Source organism: Scleropages formosus, chromosome 2, assembly GCF_900964775.1.
Source record: "Scleropages formosus chromosome 2, fSclFor1.1, whole genome shotgun sequence".
Lineage (NCBI taxonomy): Eukaryota > Metazoa > Chordata > Actinopteri > Osteoglossiformes > Osteoglossidae > Scleropages > Scleropages formosus.
The window spans coordinates 13,183,076-13,203,722 of record NC_041807.1 but is presented as its reverse complement, the minus strand read 5'-3'; the positions used below and the strand labels follow the sequence as shown (position 1 = coordinate 13,203,722).

Here is a 20,647-nt window from a genome sequence, read left to right as displayed (position 1 = left end):
CCTGCTCAGCGGCGTCCCCTGCTGCGTGGACATATGTACCTCGCCCCAGCCGGCCGTCACGGAGGAGCTCAGTTTTACAGCGGAGCTATTTTTTATTTTGTCAACTTTGATTCATAAAGAAAGAGGAGAATTGGGGGGGGGGGGGGCAGCAGTAAGCATCAGCTTCCAGCATCTGCACTCCAGTCCTTGGCTCTTCCACAGACACACACACACACATCTCACACACACTGATGCAGCGCACTTTAGTGTGTCACTGCTGCAAAATATCCACTGAAAAGGGGTAGGTGAACTCTGATTCTACCATGGTGACACATCTGCCCATGTAAAATGATACACTTGCATACGGAGACGCGGTAAACATTACGACTGCACGGAAGAAGCATTTTCACCTTTATATGCTGGAGACATGCACAGGGACAGGGCAACGCTCACCAACACCAATCCTGGGCATTAAGATTAAAATTACAGCGAGGATGTTTGAAAATTGCGTTTACTTCAGTGATATTCCTACATCCTCAGAAGAACTTCAGTGCTACATTATTCATATTGAGTTTAATAGGTTAACGTGTTTTCCCTTCAGTTTTAGTCATTTGAGAAGAACTGGATCCAGCATTTTCGAAACGGCTGTAACGCACTTACGTTTTCTTAGCATCGCAACGGTGCGGTGAAACTGATCTCAAAGGATGCACGCGAATATGTCAGTATGGTAACTATAGGATATAGTGTCAATATGGATGGATGTTTACCTCTAAGGTAAACACTGCCGTAAAGGTGATTCTTACCAATATAAAAGAACAGATTCCTTCTGTTGTTCACAAAAATGAAAGTAATGTGAAGGGCTGAGCACCTTTTTGAATCACAGGTGGAGTAATGAGAGTTGGAGAACAGGCCGGTGGGGTTGGGGGTTGGCGGATGGAGGGGGAGGGGGAGGGGGGCAGCTCCATCAGCAAATCACACAGCTGCATGTCAGTTCCTCTTGTGGCCAATAGGGGTAGTAATGAGCTAGTAATGAGCCATTTGTTTGTGGCTGCCACTCCTTAGACATTAATATCTCTTACTGCTATGGTTCCTCATGCTGCAATTAGATCAGCGCAGAGGAATACGATGAAAGATGTTTCACACAAACAATATCTCTTTCAGCGGGTTTCGCTGGTTATGTCCTCACATCTTCACTTTTCCCGGGACTTAATGATCTCTAAATATTGCTCCTCCCCCCCACCGGTACTATGGCTGTCTTGATGGGTTCTCCACATCTTGTCTACCTCCTGCAGCTCCTCCAGTTGTCCATGTTGGTTCCATGCCTCTTTTTGCCCCGCCACAGCACCTCTCACAGTCCAGTTTGGTCACAAACCGGTTGCGGTTCCCACCGCACCCTCCGTAGACAAATGGCCTACACTGACCAGACTCGGCATGATGGTACCAGAGCAGAGCATATTCGGTGCATGAGCCCTCCGACATGGGTGCCCGGCAGGGGTCAGAGGTCAGACCTTCAGGAAAGAAGAACCCAGTAACACAAAAGATATCAGCTCAAGACAGATCCAGGGTGCAAGGTAAATAATGACAAGTGCAACAGGTCAAAAATAGGAGATGTGAACAGAAGTTCTGCTGCAGGACATGTTTCCCATTGTTCCATGGTATTTTTACCTGTCGGGAGCCACTGCAGTCGTCGCTGCTTCTGCCTCTGCTCAGCGTCACGCTCCATGCCTGCACAGGGGAGGGAGACAAGGGCATGAGAGCTACCTGGTGGGACCCATGAGCGTCAGATCCTCCCCATGAAATGTCAACCAGATCAGCTGCGGGACCACTGACTGTAGCAGGGTCTTTAATCCACGGCAGTCTCCATCAGCCATCACTGTCCCCTGTCCCCGGTCACTGTCACCTGGCAAAACCACCATTGCACCCAATACTCATGGCCTACTCGGCTGTGAGAAGTTCAGGCTTCAGAGGATGTCAGACTCCTGCTGGGGAAACAAACTTTCCAGAAGGATTGCAAGACTGCCAGTGACGTTTGAATGCGGCATCCTTTTTGTAGAAACATCCATGGGCAGGTTGCACTCGGGAACGTTGTAAGCCGTTTAAAATTTAGAGTGAAAGGCCATCAGAGCGGTGAGGAACGTGCGGAACGGCAGCAAAACAAAGGTTGCCCGCGATGAGGAAAACAAACACGCTCATGCAACCCGCAGAGCGGTGAATGGCGGCCGGGAGGCTGAGCCGAGTGGCGCTTTGATACCGACAAATTAAAGGCGGGAACAGAGATCCGCCGTCGCCTCATCGTGCCTTTGATCGGGTCGATTGAGTAATGATCCGTTCCCTCTGAGTGGGAGGCCTGCTCGCTCGCTCGCCCCTCACATGCCTCTCTCTCCATCACTATGTCCTTAAACTCAGAAACTTTAATGGCATCTTTCTACAGCAGCACACGTAAAGGTAAATTTCATCATATCTTCCCTATTTGAAACATGTCTCGTGAGACGCCAATACAGGTGGCAGTGATCTTCCCTAATAAGAACTGGTGACCTCTAATTGTCATCTCCGATTTGGAGCGTAGCTTCCCACCTCGTTTTTACACGCGGTCGCCGCTGTAGTCTGAACTCATCCTCCAACAAAAGTGCCGTGAGTACCTGAGAATCGTTCCAATTCTGTTATTGTTTTGGTTTCCAGGGTAACCGTTGTCTGCGAACTCGATTGTGCTGTTTTCTTAATTATTTAATTTTTATTATTTGCTATTTGGGGGTGCGGTGGCGCAGTGGGTTGGACCTCGGTCCTGCTTTCCAGTGGGTCTGGGGTTCGAGTCCCACTTGGGGTGCCTTGTGACGGACTGGCGTCCCGTCCAGGGTGTGTCCCCTCCCCCTTTTGGCCTTGCGGCCTGTGATGCCGGGTTAGGCTTCGGTTCGCCACGACCCGTTTTGGAAAAGTGGTTTCAGACAGTGTGTGTGTGTTTTGCTGGTGTGTAACTGCACACCTGGTTGTTGCATTCTGTGTCATGAGTTAAGCTGCTGTGTGAGAATTTGCCTACAGGGATTAATAAAGTACATCCCATTGTACCCCATCATATTCCAATATTCCAGTCAGAACGCTGCGACTTCACGATAGCAAATGGATGGAAAAACATACCCGTGCCCCCGGTTTGCTTCTTTTCGCCCCTTACGGTCTATTGCTGTGCGTCAATTTAGTCAAAAAGTCTGATACTGAATTGATGGAGAAGGTGTTTCTTAGCCGCGGTACTGTAACGTATTTAGTGGCACTCCTGCGCTGCGCTCACTTGTGCACGTGCGGTAAAAACAAAAAAATATTTCAATACCAGACAAGACCTAAATGCCTCACTGGCAAGAGAAAAGGTGTTTGGCCCACACTGCATAAATGATCCGGGAAGAGAGGACAAAGGGAGCGGTGGGCGCTTTTCCCACCCAGGGAGAGGGATTACGGCGAGTCGGACCGACAGCTTAGCGGGCACACCTACGTGAAGACATACGTGTAGGATTGCTGAGCTCCGCCGTCATCTTCTCTTCAGGGCCAAAGGGGACAAGGGAAGGTGCCTCTTCCTCTTCCTCCTCATCAAGCCCTTCGTCTTCCACCGGCAAGCTGAAGGTGGCTGCAGGGTTGCCTCCCCCCTTGCCCTCGCTTATCAAAATGCTCTCTGCGTCAGGGTCCCCAGAGTTCACCACCAGCAGGAAGTTCTTACCTGGAACAATTGCACACAGTTCGTACTCAGGTAAACACGGTAAATTGATTACCCCGGAGCTACAACGTGGCCCAATCCAATGATCACACATCGTGGGAAACGCTCTATTCACTGAATCAAGTTGTGATTTGCAGCGATGGTCCGAGGGACACATGTCACCACGGCGAAACACTCCAGTGCACTGACAGGCACCGAGCAGAGGAGCCAGTGTGAGCGTTGTGACTAACTGAGCGATTGGCTGACGGGTGGATTGTTGACCCGAGTGGACAGCGCTCCTTCGCAGCGAACCCGCGGTGATGCACGCACGATAACACACCGAGCTTTGTGAAAAACATATTAAAGTTTGAAGGTTTTCCAGTCGTCTGAGACCAGTTCCCGTCGCCAATCTGGCCTCGTCCTCTCTTGTCCTGAGGCAAAATAGCCTTAGAGGGGAACGTTGTTATTGATGGACTCACGCAATCAAGCAAAACTCCTGTCTCAAAATGCACAAAACCCTCTTGTGGGGAAAACAACGGCAACAAAAGTGTCCCAGCGGACTAGACGTGTCAAGAAATGGAAAGTACACTGGCTTTACTCTGCTCCGATTAAAGTGGTAGTTGCTCTACGCTCCCTCAGCTCTCTGGAGCACACAGAAACGAAGTTGCCCCGAGTCGTGCACTTTCTCACAGTTACTAGTCAAACAGATTCCGTCGGCGCGTTAATTGACAACTAGGGTAATGAGTCACTAATCATATTTAATGTGGGCTGCTTGATCCCTGACAAAAGCGTTAAGACTACTGGAGACACACTGATTCCCGTCGGTCCTGGGTTTGTACGTGACCTCGGAGTCCCTGCCTCGTCCAGTCCGCAGCCGCCCGCCACTTTGAGGACTAGAACACACCAGATGGCGGAACACGTGGGGGTTCCGACCCACTTCAGTGGGAGTTCTAGAACATACAGGAACAGCACTCTCCAGAGCTATGTAAGCGCGCACCCACACACAGACACACACACACGTGCGCACGCGTGGCTTCAGTATGAAATTTTCAAGGTGTCTTTTTCGGACTGAGAGCCATGTATGTGCTTGGTAACCTCATTTAGAAATGATTGGAGAAGTGCCACATACAAGGTGCGACACTCTGCATAGAAGGACAGCGAGAAAGAATAGAATTCCTTCACATCTTTCTTACGAATCCTACTTTCATTTTTTTCTGTGATCTGTTTGTATTGCACACATTTTCAGACAATTTTTTTTTTTCGCTATTTTTCACAATTTTTTTCTGAAGGGTACATGACCCCTGTTGCTCCATTCCAATTCTGGACACAGCTTTGTGTGCTCATTTTTGGAGGAAAATAGCCTTTGATGCATTGACAGTAGAAAGGGCAGTTGAAGGTGGTTAAGTAGTGCTTAGAGCTGCTTTCTTTGGGTCTCAGGCTGCTGATTCAAATCTCGGGGTCCAGACAAACCCACCCAGGACAAAAACCCCCTCTTTTGAAACACAAAGTAGGACAAAACCTTCATAACTAAATAAAAAAATTACAAAAGTCCCTGTTTTTTTCTGTCATTACACTTTAATGCCATTTAATACCATTATAATTGGAAGAAAAAATGTAAATTAAGCAATTTAATACTGAAGCAATCCTGGAAAATATTACAATCTTCCTCTGTGTTTGTTAATTTCTGAATGGCGTAGGACACAGCATCAGGTGGTAGATAATGAAACTGAAATAAACTTTAACACTCAAAGATGTTTTTAAAATTGCTTTGTTTTTATTTTTCAAAGATCTGATACGATGTTCTTTTTATTATGCTTTTCATGATTGTACAAATAATTTTATGATTTTATGTAAAACAGTGAGCTGTAAATTTATAATGCAAGTATTAATCTATGTTAGAATACAATACTTAATGCCTTCCTTATTTCAGTCTCATTATATAACAAATGTAGTATTTTACAATTCAGAGAAGTGTTCATAAACTACAAATTATCAGAAGGATAAAATTTTGTTAATTATTCATCCCAAGGGGCTATTGTCCTAAGGGGGTTTTGTCCTGCACTCTCAAATCTCACCTGCTGTAGTACCCTGGAGCAAGGTACTTCCCCATAATTGCGCCAGTAAAATTACCCAGCTGTATATTGTAAATGGGTAAATAATTGTAATTATCTTAACACTGTCAGTCACCTTGGGGAAAAGTGTCAGATAGATGAATATACATAAGGTTGCCACCTCCCTCATTCCAATTAACCACGAATTTCACTCCACCCAAACCCCACACACACCATCTGCAGAGATCTCACGATAAAAGCAACGAAACTCACCACATTGCGCCATCACTTCGTGGCTCACCAGCTCCTTGACCTCTTCAACCTGCACAACATACAAGAGACAGTGGATTCATTTTTCTTTCACTTCCCCATATGCCTGTTTCACATTTCTGTGTTTATACTGGGCAAAATGAATATTCGGTAACATACCATACAATCAACAAAACAAATGCAAAACAATACAATACGCCTTACTAGGGTTTGCGCCACATCCTTAGCCCTTGCACTGCTTGTCCCTTAAGATGTATATGACTCCACTGTAGCTTAAACCTGAACTTGAATTTGCACTTGAAAAATGTTTGCACAAAAGATCTTCTAAGGTCCCTCCTCTTCTGAGTTATGACAGTCCACCAAGCATCTATGAAGGAGACTCACAGAAAGCCCTGTGTCTCCTTTCTCCCCCTTCCGTCCTTCTGATCCCAGCAGTCCCTGTAGGGCACATAGGAGTTTAATTTACCTTATTATCTCTGTGTCAAACTGCGAGGTCATATCATAACTAACTGACAACAAAAGACTCCGGAGTTGTGTTTGTGGCAGTTTAAATGACTGCTTTCATACAGAATCCCTTCGCAAGGTCAACATCAACTGCAGCTGCCTGCAAAACCTCAGACTTCACACATGAATAAAAGTAAAGTTCTATTGTCAAACTATCTTTTATGTCTTTCTTATAGTTCCTAAGTTAGCACTGACTATTCCTGTTTGTTTGTGCCAAGTAGGAAGCAATGAGTTTACAAAAAAGCCACAAAAGACTATCCTGTGGAGTGTCCAAGGAGAGGGTGTGTTGGCGTGGAGCTTGTGCGATCCAGACAGCTAGGGTCCATACAACGTGTTCTACACACATTGCACACATGTTCTCATGCCTCCACATGCCCTGAAGCTGGACTCACAGTAGTACCCTTATGTCCTGGGGTTCCTGGTAGTCCTCTGAGGCACGGCTTCCCTCTACCTCGCCTGCCTCTTTCACCCTGAGGAACGAGACACAGCTCATCTTAGAGATACACACATGCAGAGATCCACATGCAAGAAAACACATAGACAAAGGAATACAGGAATACACAGCAGTACACACATAAAGAAATACACTGAAAAACACACATACACTCTGATATACACACATAAATATGCACACAGAGGAAAACACCCTAATGCACCACCTAACTGCTTCAAGACATACATGATGTTTCACCTCTAGGTTAATATAGGCTTGATTTACAATGTTCCTCAGATCCTCACTTTGACATGGCCATCATATCCTCTTCAAAAGCAAAGAACAAGAAATTACAAAAGTATCTGTGCTTCAAAAAAAGTGGCCTCAAAAGTAATGGTATTTCCATTCATATAAATGTATAACTAGTAAAACAGAACTTAATCCCAGTAGTTTTCCCATACTGAGTAACACCTACAGTAGTACTATAAATACATTAGATATAGACAGATGCTTTTTTCACTTCCCTCGTTGAGTCCTTCATCATAAATTTGATTAATTGAATGAATTTGCATGAGATGGGAGAGTCCAATTTCCATCTGATTAGAAATATCTCTGGCTTGGTAGGTTAATTATGCCCTCACTGCTGCCCCGCTGCTATACTTAGCTGCTGCTGTATTGCATTGCTTCACTTCTGTGAATGACCTATGTTAGAATGGGGCTAGATGTAATCAAGCATCACATAACTTCTCTAATCTCTTGTTTTTGAAATGCACATTAATTTAATCATCATGCCTTTCGTCCGAGCTTTAAACAAAAACAAAATAATATATTTTGCTGCTTTGTAATGTAAAACAATCCACCAAGGAATCGAAAACGCCAACCTTGGGTCCATGGTCTCCTTTGGCACCTACAGGACCTCGGATCCCTGGAGGTCCATCCTGCCCCGCAGGCCCCATGGAGCCTTTAAATCCAGGGAACCCGGGGAATCCAGCAGCACCCTGCGGTAGAGAAAGTATTGAATTGGTCATGTCCCTTCAGTCACTACATTAGAATCTCAATGCTTTTCTTTTCTCCTGGCTATACTGTCTGTTTTCCCACCCACCTTCTGGTTCTTGCCAAACTGTCCTTGTGTGTAGTAATCATACATGTTATTCCTCCCCACTTACACTAGCTGACCTGCTGAAGATCACCTGTTGACCTTGCATGGGGTATGGAGGACAACCTGACTGCTCCAGAAAATGCTCATGCTACATCAACACTATTACTACTACAGATCTAATAGTCCTGTAACTGTATGTGTGAACAGAAAGTTTACTGGAACATATCCCATAAGGTTTATGTGGTGACAAGGTTTGACATGGTTTTTGGCTATTTGTGCAGTGTCAGCAGCAGGGCAATTTAAAACACACACTACGGGCAATTTAGAGTCCCCAGGGAAGTTGGGGCACCCAGAAAAAACCTGTGCTTTGTGTACTGTACATTATGAAACAGCAAAGAAAAAGGTGAACTGGCGCAGGTACATGGCCATACAGTATTATAGATGCATTAATGAATAGAAACCGCCTTGTTATGTTATTATGATAATTAATGTTAACTAGTGAATGCATCCAGTTGGTTTTGTTTCTTTTCCTCCACTGCCTTTGTGTATTTTTCCCCCATTTGTTTTTAACTCTATGTCATCAATGCTGTTACTAATGCTACTTGTTGAAAGTCTCTCTATACAGGTGGTCCCTGATTTACAATGGGGTTACATTCCCCGAAACCCATCATAAATCAAAAATATCACAAGTTTAAAATATAATTTATACACCTAATACATACCTCTGCGTGACAGACTGGGAGATGCGGATCACTGCCGCTGCCCAGCATCACAAGAGATTGTTGGACTGCATATCACTTGCTCGGAAAAAAAAATCAAAATTCAAAATTTCAGTTTCTACTGAATGTCTACTGCCAGATCAACATCATAAAGTCGAAAAAATCGCGAGTCGAACCATCATAAATTGGGGACCACCTGTACTTTTTTGGACTATCTTAAGTGCTTCAAGTCAGCATCCCAAGATAGATACTATCAACTTCCTTCTGTGCCTTGCAGAAGTAGGCAAGTCATACATGTGACGCCCACCACCTGGTCGTAACTCAATGCACCTGTGGATGATCAAAGGAAACGGAGCATAAAAGGGATGACGCCGGTCCGACCAGATCGTGGAACCTCTTTGAGCCATCCACTCACCCACGCCTGTGATCTCCTGCGATTTCTCCTGCATCCTTGTTTTCTTCTGCGTCCTTGTTCTCGTGCCTGTTCCAGTTCCTGTTCCTACCCCACCCTGCTCCTGTCCTCCCCGAACCCAGCCCCCCGTCTCCTTGTTCTCTTCGTTCCCTGACCACTGGCTTTGCTTCCTGGACTACAACTTCGGATTCTCCTTGTATTGAGGTCTGCTCATCAGTAACCCTCGCTACGACAACGATTACGCGTTCTGCCTGCCGATTCTGTATAGAGTAACACCATGCAACCGCACTTGGGTCGGCATCACCCTGGCAAACATGACAGAAGGTTCTCCTTACACTTCGGACCCAGCGGTAAGGAACCATCTACAACAGGCGCTCTCATTCCAGGACACGCTGTTAGGCACCAACGATCAGACGCCGTCTACACCGTGTATCCCAGATTTTGACCCATGCCTCTCCACCTCGGAACGTTATGACGGTAATCTGACTTGCTGTAGGGGTTTTATTATGCAATGTGAGCTCATCTTTTCCAGCTTGCCTCATGTATACGGGTCTGCGGAGAGCAAGATCATGTATATCATTGCACTCCTGACAGGTCCGGCACTCGAGTGGGCCACAGCAATGTGGGAAAGACTCTCCCAGACCACCTATAGCACATTTAAAAAGCACTTTATGACTCTTTTTTTGCCACCCCCACGTGCAGTCTGTGATCGGCTGATGGAGATCCAGCAGGGAGAGTGCCCAGCGGCAGAATACGTGCTTGAGTTCCGCACCCTGGTATAGCGAAGTGGGTGGAATAAGGCTGCCCTTCTGGCGAGCTTTCAGAATGGGCTGGCTTGTCGGATCCAGGTCGAGCTCCAGTGCCATGGAGAGGACTGGACTCTGGACCAGTTCATTGAGACAGCGGTGGCCACAGGCAACCTGGCCCAGGACCGCGAACCCCATGCTCTCTGTGAGACACCAGAACCCATGCAGGTTCGATAGGGTTATCTGAGCCCCGAAGACCAACAGCGCCGGATCATGAACCATCTGTGCTTGTACTGCGGTAGATCTGGTAACTTTTGCACCTCCTGCCCTATCTGACCTGGACCCGAGGTTAGTGCTCTCTGTGGACTTAGCATACAGTTAACACTGCCGATGGTGTTTATGTGGGGGGAGCATCAGGTCCGGACATGGGTACTGATGGACTTGGGTGCAGTGGGGTGCCTTATGGATATCGGTTTCGCGGAATCCCGACAAGTGCCCAGATATGCTTGTGATGTAACGTTACGAATCAGTGCCTTGGATGGACAGCCACTGGGGTCATCGAGTCCCACACGGTTCCGGTCCACCTGGAGGTAGGGGCCTGCCATAAGGAGGAGATCGGGTTCATTCTTATTAAATCCCCAGACAACCCCGTCATCCTGGGTTTCCCCTGGTTGGTACAGCACGACCCGGTGTTCTGCTGGAGCAAGGGGGGAGCTCATCGTGTGGGGTCCCAGTGCAGTAAAACGTGCCTAGTCGTACCATGCAGAGCCACTTCGGTGGAGGGTGCAGAGAACCTTCAGCAGGTGGTGATTCCGGCCGTCTATGACGATCTTGGGGAGGTTTTTAGCAAGGAAGAGGCAGCGACACTTGCCCCCCTCACAGACCCTGGGATTGCACAATTGACTTCCTTCTGGGTACTACGCCCCCCGCGGCCGGGTATACCCTCTTTCATTGCCGGAACAGGAGGCCATGCAGCGGTATGTAACAGAAGAATTAGCAGCAGGCATCATTCGCCCCTCAACTTCTCCAGCCTCTGCCAAATTTTTTTTCATCAGTAAGAAATCCATGCATTGACTACCGGGGCCTAAATAGTATCACGGTCAAATATCCACATCCCTTACCGTTAATCGTCGCAGCGCTTGAGCAAGTCCATGGGGCACAGGTCTTCACGAAGTTGGACCTCCACAGTGCGTACAATCTGGTCCAGATACGGGAGGGAGACAAGTGGAAGATGGCCTTTACTACCACCCTAGGCCACTATGAGTACCTTGTTATGCCCTTTGGCCTTCCCAACGTGCCCATTGTGTTTCAGGCCTTTGTAAATCATGCATCCTGGTGAACCTGGATGACATTTTCATCTGTTCCCGGACCCTGGAACAACACATTGTAAGAGAGGTACTCCAGTGACTTTTGCATCATCGTTTGTTCGTCAAGGCGGAGAAGCATCTCTTTCACCAGGATCGGATGGCTTTCCTCGGGTTCATCCAGAGCAAGGAGGGGGTGGCCATGGATCCGGTCCAAGTGGTGATGGAGTGGCCCCATCCAAGGACAGTAAAGGCCTTGCAGAGGTTCTTGGGTTTCGCGAATTTCTATAGAAGATTCATTCAGGGTTATAGTTCCGTGGCAGCTCTGCTCACAGCCGGAAAGACCACTTGCCTCAGGTGGACTGAAGCCAAACAGCACACCTTTGATGCCCTGAAGGAGCGATTCACCTCCGCTCCTGTTCTCCATTACCCTGACCCAACGCTACCTTTTGTCATGGAGGTAGATGCGTCAGTCATGGGGGTAGGAGCTGTGCTGTCCCTACAACAGGAAGATCCACCCAAGCGCCACCTGTGCACTTACTTCTCATGTAAACTGTCCAAGGCAGAACAGAATTACGATATAGGAAAGAGGGAGCGCTTGGCCACCAAACTAGCCCGAGAGGAGTGGAGGCATTGGCTGGAGGGGGCTGTGCACCCTTTCCTGGTTCTCACAGACTATAAGAACCTGGAATACCTCCAGAAGGCCCGAAGGTTAACCCCAGACAGGCCCGCTGGGCCCTTTTCTTCACCAGGTTTCGTTTCACAGTGTCCTACAGACCAGATAGTAAGAACACCAAGGCCAACGCTCTCTTCCGGGTATACAAGAGCTCTTCAGCCGTGGAGACCCCGGACTTCATCTTGCCCCGTCTCTGTGTGCTGGCTCCTGTACAGTGGCAATTCACCTGGGACATATTGAAGGCACAAGAGAGCGAACCAGGGCCCTCAGAGACTCCTCCAGGAAAGCAGTATGTCCGTACCAGTATGAGGCCGACACTTCTGCAGTGGACACACTGTACCCCAGCTGCTGGTCACCCTGGGATAAGCAAGACATTCTCACTCCTCCAACATCACTTCTGGTAGCCTCCATTAGGGAGGATGTTCTGGACTACGTAAGGACACGTGATACCTGCACTCAAGCAAAGACCCTGATCTAGAAGCCAGTAGGACTCCTTGAATCCTTGCCAATCCCAGTGCATCCCTGGTCTCACGTGGCTCTCAATTTTCTTGTGGATCTTCCCCCATGGGATGGTAAGACCACTGTGCTCACAATTATTGACCGGTTTTCCAAGGCATGCCATCTTGTCCCTCTCCCCAAGCTGCCTACAGCGCTGGAGACCGCAGAACTGCTCTTCGATCAGGTGTTTCGCCTCTGTGGTCTCCCAGAAGAGATTGTTTAAGACTGAGGACCCCAGTTCACTTTCCAGGTTTGGAAGACTTTTGGGCAAAAGTTAGGGGTCTCGGTGAGTCTGACACCTGGCTACCACTCCCAAGCTAATGGACAAGTGGAGAGGCTGCAACAAGGCATCGGTCGGTTTCTAAGGTGTTACTGCAGTTCCAAGCAACATCAGTGGGTTCGGTACTTACCTTGGGTGGAATATACTCACAACGTGTTGACTCACAGAACAAATGGCCTCTCACCGTTTCAATGGGTGCTAGGTTATCAACCGTCGTTGTTCCCTTTGCACTCCAGCTCCAGTGATGTACCATCTGTAGACACCTGGTATAATGGCAGCGCGGAGGCCTGGTGAGCTGTCTGGGACCATCTCCAGCAATGCACCTGGAGGTTCAAACAACAAGCGGACCGACACCGACGTTTGCTCTCCCTTTTGCTAGGTCAATGAGTATGGTTGTCCATCAAGGACCTCCACATGAAACTGCCGGCTAAGAAACTCAGCCCCAGGCACATCAGCCCGTTGAAGGTGCTCCGGTTTGTTACCCTGGTCTCCTATAGGCTCCACTTGCCTCTGCAGATGCCAGTGAATCTGAAATTCCATGTGTCCCTCTTAAAACCGGTAGCAGTGTCCTTTCACCAACCACCAGTGGATGCAGCTCCTCCCCTGACGCTGCAGGTCGAAAGGGGTCCCGTCTTATTCCGTGCGTGAACTCCCGGATTCGCACCGCATATGGGGGATCTTGCAGTACTTCGTGGACTGGGAGGGGTACGGTCCAGAAGAAGCATGTTGAGCCCCAGAGAAAGATATGTTGGATCTTGTTCTTGTGTCTGATTTCCACAGGGACCACCCGGACCGGCTGGCGCCTCAGCCAAGGGCGCATTCCCCCAGGGGTCGTAGAGCGGCCAGTGCCGCTTGTACAGGGGTGTACAGTCACGCCCACGACCTCATCGCGACTCAACGCACCTGTGGATGATCAAGAAAACGGAGCATAAAAGGGACAACGCCGGTCTAACCAGATTGCGGAACCTCTTTGAGCCATCCGCTCACCCACGCCTGTGATTTCTCCTGCATCCTTGTTTTCCTCTTCATCCTTGTTCCTGTGCCTGTTCCGGTTCCTGTTCTTACCTCGCCCTGCTCCTGTCCTCCCCGAACCCAGTCCCCCGTCTCCTCTTTCTCTTCGTTCCCTGACCACTGGCTTTGTTTCCCGGACTACGACTTCATATTCTCCTTGTACTGACATCTGCTCATTGGCAACCCTCACTACGACATCAAATACGCATTCTGCCTACTGATCCTGTATAGAGTAACACCGTGCAACTGCACTTGGGTCCATATCACCCCTGCAAACATGACAATACACAAGTCACGTGAGCCACCTTTTCTCCTTTCTGGCCTGGTGGTCCATCAGCCCCTTTATTGCCTTCAGTCCCTCTGTCACCCTGAAAGACACAAACAATTCAAATTTCATCTTCAAAAATCCATTGCCAGTAAAATGTCAATTAAAATCTTTGGAATAATTAGAAACTGTTAAACACCGAACTTCAGGGTGCATTGCTGGTTTGCTGATGAGGACCGATGGACTACAATGGTGGGAGATATTGAAAGCATTTTGTGTCTGTTAGTATCTCAGCAGTATGAAATGGAAATTTAATATTTCTTTGCCACAGCTGGCCTTTGCGTGAAATGAAAAAATAATGTGATTTTCTCAAGCAGATGCTGTGCAAATCTCTCCAAAAGTCACCGGCTCATAATAACACATCATTCAGCTAGAGCAAGAAATATATGGTAATCCTTTTTTTTAATCAAAGAGCAAAATTTACATGGATATAAAAAGAATAAACAGATTGACATGAAAGTACGTTTGTAAGTGAGAGCTGAGCGGATACTAACAGAGACGGCCTGATTTATGACCAGAACATGAGTGTTCAGCTCACAGCTGCAGCCCTAAGGGGTGTGTGTGTATATTCACAGTGGGGTCTCATATGACTGACAATGGAAGAGTGTTCCAGTCTTTCCCACTGAACTGAGATATGTGGCTGTGAAGACTGCGGAGGACGTGGAGGGTCCTCCAAGGTGATGATCTGTTGTTTGATACAGACTCACTTTCTGTCCTGGGAGTCCATCAAGGCCTGGAGCACCTGGGGTTCCTGGAATCCCTGCATACCCCTGGAAGATAAGACACAAGACCAGTAATCAGCTGCTGAAGGATACCCGAGTTATTATATCATAGATATCAAAAGCAATAGTGGCAGATCTGGAGAGGAAGTGGAATTGACTGCATGAAGACAACTAGGTGATGACCAAGATGGCAGCAAGCATGAACACAAAGTAGCCAGTCATACTGGTGCTATCTATGTGTCCAAGTCTGAGAAAAGACCTGTGTGGGAATGAAAACCTCCCTAATGAAGAACATTGGCAGTAAACAGAAGTTTCACCTTTTCTCCATCCTGCCCAGCAGTTCCTGGGCGTCCTGGAAGGCCCCTGGCACCCTGCACAGACAGCCAAGCCAAAAATAATGCACAGTGGAATGTTCTAGCAATCTGGTACAGACACAGGCAGCACATATGTAAGCCAAAGTAAATAACCTTGGCAGAAATCCTCCAAAGTGCTGCTTCATAGAGTCAGGCAGGATTTCGCCCTGTGTAATTGCACCGAACCGCTGCCATATTTGTGAGCACTCTAGCCGTTGAAATTAACTCCTTTTACACGAATGCTTTGTTCTGGCAGAGGGTTGCAGCACAGACTGCCAAACTTTACAGGACTGTCACCTTTTCTCCTTTCTCACCAGTGTCCCCAGGTGGGCTTGGCTCCCCTGTGTCACCCTGGAGACAAGCAGAGAGGCCATGAGGGCAGTATTTCTCTGCAGCTGTCAGTCGTCAGCACCAAAGGCTCTAAAGAACATCCCTCCTTACTTGCTCTCCTTTTGGCCCCTGTGGGCCTCTGTCTCCTTTTGCCCCCTTAACTCCATTCAGTCCATCTTTGCCACTGCGGCCCTTGAAGAAAGAAAAGCGGCTCAGGAAAGGACATGATTATTCCTGTTGTGACTTTACCTTATTGAGGGAGTTCTGGTTTCAGAATTGAAAAGCAGCCCTGTGGCATTTTTACAGGATTTCAGTGCAAAGCACATTTACAGCCTTCCCCTGACTCAAAAAGGCAATACATTCATGGAAAACCTGCTGAAAATCAAACTCTCAAACTCTCTAATTTAAAGATATAATTACAATGAGGAACAATGGTAAAAAAATTTTATGTGCTTCTGAGTCCCAAAAACGACAGTCATGCATACTAATATCTCCAAATACCATTACAATGGACACAATTCCTTCAGAATTTAACATCAGTTATCGTAATTTGCAGTTTCCCTTTATGACTTTCTCTGTAATACTGTAACATTGTTCTATTGTAGAAATGGTTGAATGAGTGTAGGCAGTATACTGTATCTAAAACTAAGTCCGTTTGTATAAAGGCATCAGCTAAATACTAGTGAATATTCATTGTACTTTGCTTTGGAGAAAAGCTTCTGCTAAATGAATAACTACAAATGTAAATGTCTCACACTGGGCAGCTGTCAGGAGGCACTAAATCCAAATTCAGTCTGTTGAACTCAAAGAAGCACCTCTTAAGCCAAGGTAGGGCTATTGAACGAAACTCAGATGGGTGTATCTCGGGGAATGACTGTACTGTGTAACACCGCTGGAGAACCTTCTGTATGACTATAAAGACCTTCTGCAGAAAAAAAAACAACTGTCTGAGGGCATGATGCAAAGCTTACCATTTGTCCATCAACTCCAGCCTCTCCTGGGTCCCCCTGCAATCACACAGGGGGTAATACTCAACACTAAAGCTGTGGGCTCAAGTAACCTACAAATGTATTTATTTAAATGCATTGTTTCTGGCACCGTTGAGTTACGGTACAACCCTAACTCTAAGATAGATGACTTTTCCATTTTATTCTGTTGCTGCATTGTCTGGATGATGTGTTTGGCCTTTCAGGTTGGGTTGGTAAAGGGTAAAGAAGAGCTGTGTACACCAGGGATGTGTTGTTGTGGGATCCACCTACAGATAGATAGTCCACTGCATGCTGTGGTCTTCATGCCCTTCTGTAACTCACCTTCTGTCCCACAGGTCCTCTAGCTCCAAATGGCCCGATTGCTCCTTTGGCTCCGGGTTCTCCTTTCAGCCCCTTCAACAGTGAATAAGTTAAACACACAGGAAACTGCAGACCATCACTAATCTGAGCCTTTTTAAAAAATCTTTCAATAATTCCACACCATCTTTTAGTTCTTCTGAATTCATTCAGTTTTTTTGCATGTTTGTATTTGTAAAAATACCTTAGATTAATTGTTCCTTAAGTTATATGTCATGCTGAGCCAGTAAAAACAATTAACAATTAGTAATTCAGAAGTACCTTGATGCCTGGAGGTCCATCTTCACCCTTCTCTCCTTTATCCCCATCAAAACCAGGAAGGCCCCTGTCTCCCTAGAAGAAAAAAAAATTTAAAGATTTTATTAAAAAGCCACTATCATGAAGCAGGAGACTCACAGAAGGAACTGTTCCCCTGAAACCACTTCACCTGGAAGCCAAATCCTCAGCTCTGGATTCACTGCAATCTGTCAGCGACTTTAGTGAAAAATAAGAACAAGTTTGAGGTACTCACCACTACCCCTTTTTGTCCCTTGTACCCATGCGGCCCAGGAGTGGTCAGGGGACTCCCCTTGTGAAAAAAAAACTTGAAATGTTGTGTGCAAACTAAGTGGTCGTAATTGAAAAGAAACAAAATGAGTAGAGTCTCTTACCTTCTCACCTTTGCTCCCAGCCTGTCCACGGTCACCCTGCAAACAGAGGGTACTGAGTGTCAGCATCACCGGAGTACCATGGTCATTTCTTTTTACATTTTGGCCCACAGAGTGTGATCTGAGAAAGTTCCTAATTTGGTGCATTAGATATCCAGGGCTTGTAACAATTTAGTCTTGCTTATTTCATATTTTGTATGACATGGGGTATAGAATTCACCATTACTTCATTCATTCATTGCCATGATGTGCACCTGAAGCTCCCTCAGATAGATGGTTGGTTACTTGCACTATCAAAAGTTAGCATTTGACCCAAATCGTAATAGTAATGAATTTTTGTAAGATTTGATCACCCTTTGGAATGTTTTGAACAGTATTACATAACAGCCTGGGTTAATATTGCAACCTTTTGCAATTTTGCTGTGCACTATATTCCTGTAAGTATGTATATATATATTTTCTCTGTATTTTGGTTGTGTGTCTGTTGTCTATTGAAAGAGAATAAGAGAAAAATTAAGCTTAATGAGATTTGCTGCTGTTAGGCTTTTTTGCTGGTTTATTCTTTCCTGCACCAAGAAAAAAGACAATGCGACCCATAAATCCCCCTTTGTTAAGCATGGCTGGATGATGAAAAGAGGCAGAGACACATCCACAGGTCACTCTGGTTTGCAACAGAAAAGGAAGAGTGCGCTGAAGAAGCTTTGCTCATTTTTTCTGCTCAGATATGACTCTTGCACTGAGACGGATGTGAGTGTGAATGTCAGCACAGCTCAGCAAACTCAACATCTATCCTCCAAAAGTCCCCTCAGTGGAAAAGAGGCAGAGAAGAGAGGGTTCCAAATCACGTATTAGCCATTTCCTCTGTTCCTCGCAATGTCCCCATCTTTCAATGTCGTGTGACAGTTCTACCTGGCCCACACCTTCCCCGCTCCAGGGCTAGAATAACAAGCAGCAGCTAGTGCGTCACAGTGGTCCAAAAGGAAGGCACTCAGAAGAAAGGCCTGAACGGCCGATTGACACTTCAATGGAAGGGAGGAGAGACAATTGCAGAAGCTCACATCCGGAGTGCTGCTGTGACCCCATCAAGGTGTACACACACACACACACACATTTTCAGAACCGCTTGTCCCATACGGGGTCACGGGGAACCGGAGCCTACCCGGCAACACAGGGCGTAAGGCTGGAGAGAGGGAGGGGACACACCCAGGACGGGACGCCAGTCCGTCGCAAGGCACCCCAAGCGGTGTATAAACCCAAATTTGAAGTTGAAGGGGATCTCAGTGACATTAAAATTTAAAGCCAAGGGTTGACAAACAGCTCATTATACTGGATCCGCATCTTTGGTTATCCACCAAATCCTGCAAAGTGTCCTGTGAGCACCAGCTCACCAAGCCCACTGGAGGAGAAGCAGCTCACCTTCTCGCCCTTGGCACCAGGAAGGCCTTTGGCACCCTGCAATGGAGCAAAAGGTTGAACAATTTCAGCTGAGGATACCTCCGTCACATATTAAAGCACAAAGCAGCAGAAAAACTGTATATTTGTATATATGATATTAACTATGAATCTTTCATGAATTATAATGTCTTAGACTTACAAAATATCCAGGGGGTCCCCGAGCTCCTGCTGCACCCTTTTCTCCCTGTGTTGTTAGCAGGACACTTTGAGAGTTAATGGGTTACTGCATGTAGAGATTCCTCCCACAATCCTCCAGGGTCAGCTCATCTTACCCTGCGGCCTGGGAGCCCAACCACACCTCTCTCTCCTGGTTCTCCTGGCATACTGTCACCCTGGAAACCATGCATAAACACCAAAAATTTCTGATTGAGTTATATTTATGTTTTCTGAACTACTTTGGGAAAATTTTCATTGTCAAGGTTCATTAAGTGCTTATCATCATAGCTTGGTGAGGAATTATACACTCACCAGCCACTTTATTAGGTATACCTGTTCAACTGCTCGTTAATGGAAATATCTAATCAGCCAATCACATGGCAGCATCTCAATGCATTTAGGCATGTAGACATGGTCAAGACAATCTGCCGAATTTCAAACTGAGCATCAAAATGGGGAAGAAAGGTGATTTAAGTGACTTTGAACGTGGCATGGTTGTTGGTGCCAGATGGGTTGGTCTGAGTATTTCAGAAACTGCTGATCTAATGGGATTTTCACGTGCAACCATCTCTAGGGTTTACAGAGAATGGTCAGAAAAAGAGAAGATATCCAGTGAGCGGTTGTTCTGTGGGTGAATATGCCTTATTGATGCCAGAGGTCAAAAGAGAATGACCAGACTGGTTCGAGCTGATAATGCAACAGTAACTCAAATAACCACTCGTTACAACTGAGGTATGCAGAAGAGCATCTCTGAATGCACAACACCTAACCTTGAAGCAGATGGGCTACAGCAGCAGAAGACCACACCGAGTGCCACTCCTGTCAGCTAAGAACAGGAAACTGAAGCTACAATTTGCACGGGCTCACCAAAATTGGACAAAAGAAGATTGGTCTGGTCTGATGAGTCTCGATTTCTGCTGCAATATTCAGATGGTAGGGTCAGAATTCGGCATAAACAACAAGAAAGCATGGATCCACCCTGCCTTGTATCAACGCTTCAGGCTGGTGGTGGTGGTGGTGTAATGGTGTGGGGGGAATATTTTCTTGGCACACTTTGGGTCCTTTAGTACCAGCTTAGCAACTTTAAACGCCACAGCCAACCTGAGTATTGTTGCTGACCATGTCCATCCCTCTATGACCACAGTGTACCCATCTTCTGATGGCTACTTCCAGCAGGATAACGCGCCATGTCACAAAGCTCAAATCATCTCAAACTGGTTTCTTGAACATGAAAATGAGTTCATTATACTCAGATGGCCTCCACAGTCACCAGATCTCAATCCAATAGAGCACCTTTGGAATGTGGTGGAACAGGAGATTCGTACCATGGATGTACAGCTGACAAATCTGCAGCAACTGCGTGATGCAATCATGTCAATATGGACCAAAATCTCTGAGGAATTTTTCCAGCACGTTGTTGAACCTATGTCACGAAGAATTAAGGCAGTTCTGAAAACAAAACAGGGTCCAGCCTGGTACTAGCAAGGTGTACCTAATAAAGTGGCTGGTGAGTGTATGTGGTCCATTCCTGTAAGCTGCCTTGGAAAGAAGCCATAGCGCAACTAAATAAATAAATAAATAAAAAAATCAAAATGAGGGCAAGTTAAAAAAGTATCCTTCATATTTTCTAAAATGTAACTTTTTAATAAACATTA

The 20,647-nt window shown here is 46.5% G+C and overlaps 1 protein-coding gene across 1 annotated transcript in view; it reads right to left on the bottom strand.

Moving 5' to 3' along the window:
* Nucleotides 1-144: 144 nt before the first annotated feature.
* The window catches only part of col7a1l (collagen type VII alpha 1-like), a 76,155-nt gene continuing 55,652 nt past the window's right edge, over nucleotides 145-20,647 (bottom strand). Inside the window, exons 88-110 of the mRNA XM_029259475.1 lie at nucleotides 19,109-19,168; nucleotides 18,976-19,020; nucleotides 18,798-18,833; nucleotides 17,385-17,420; nucleotides 17,246-17,302; nucleotides 16,996-17,067; nucleotides 16,699-16,770; nucleotides 16,360-16,395; nucleotides 15,500-15,580; nucleotides 15,356-15,409; nucleotides 15,023-15,076; nucleotides 14,691-14,753; nucleotides 13,955-14,026; nucleotides 13,635-13,827; nucleotides 13,256-13,550; nucleotides 12,832-12,970; nucleotides 7,795-7,911; nucleotides 6,873-6,950; nucleotides 6,361-6,414; nucleotides 5,980-6,028; nucleotides 3,458-3,679; nucleotides 1,645-1,704; nucleotides 145-1,487 (exon numbers count right to left, since the gene is read on the bottom strand). Coding sequence (XP_029115308.1) covers nucleotides 1,225-1,487; nucleotides 1,645-1,704; nucleotides 3,458-3,679; nucleotides 5,980-6,028; nucleotides 6,361-6,414; nucleotides 6,873-6,950; nucleotides 7,795-7,911; nucleotides 12,832-12,970; nucleotides 13,256-13,550; nucleotides 13,635-13,827; nucleotides 13,955-14,026; nucleotides 14,691-14,753; nucleotides 15,023-15,076; nucleotides 15,356-15,409; nucleotides 15,500-15,580; nucleotides 16,360-16,395; nucleotides 16,699-16,770; nucleotides 16,996-17,067; nucleotides 17,246-17,302; nucleotides 17,385-17,420; nucleotides 18,798-18,833; nucleotides 18,976-19,020; nucleotides 19,109-19,168 — 2,208 coding nt within the window. The 3' untranslated portion in view covers nucleotides 145-1,224. The remainder of the gene's footprint in view (nucleotides 1,488-1,644; nucleotides 1,705-3,457; nucleotides 3,680-5,979; nucleotides 6,029-6,360; nucleotides 6,415-6,872; nucleotides 6,951-7,794; nucleotides 7,912-12,831; nucleotides 12,971-13,255; nucleotides 13,551-13,634; nucleotides 13,828-13,954; nucleotides 14,027-14,690; nucleotides 14,754-15,022; nucleotides 15,077-15,355; nucleotides 15,410-15,499; nucleotides 15,581-16,359; nucleotides 16,396-16,698; nucleotides 16,771-16,995; nucleotides 17,068-17,245; nucleotides 17,303-17,384; nucleotides 17,421-18,797; nucleotides 18,834-18,975; nucleotides 19,021-19,108; nucleotides 19,169-20,647) is intronic.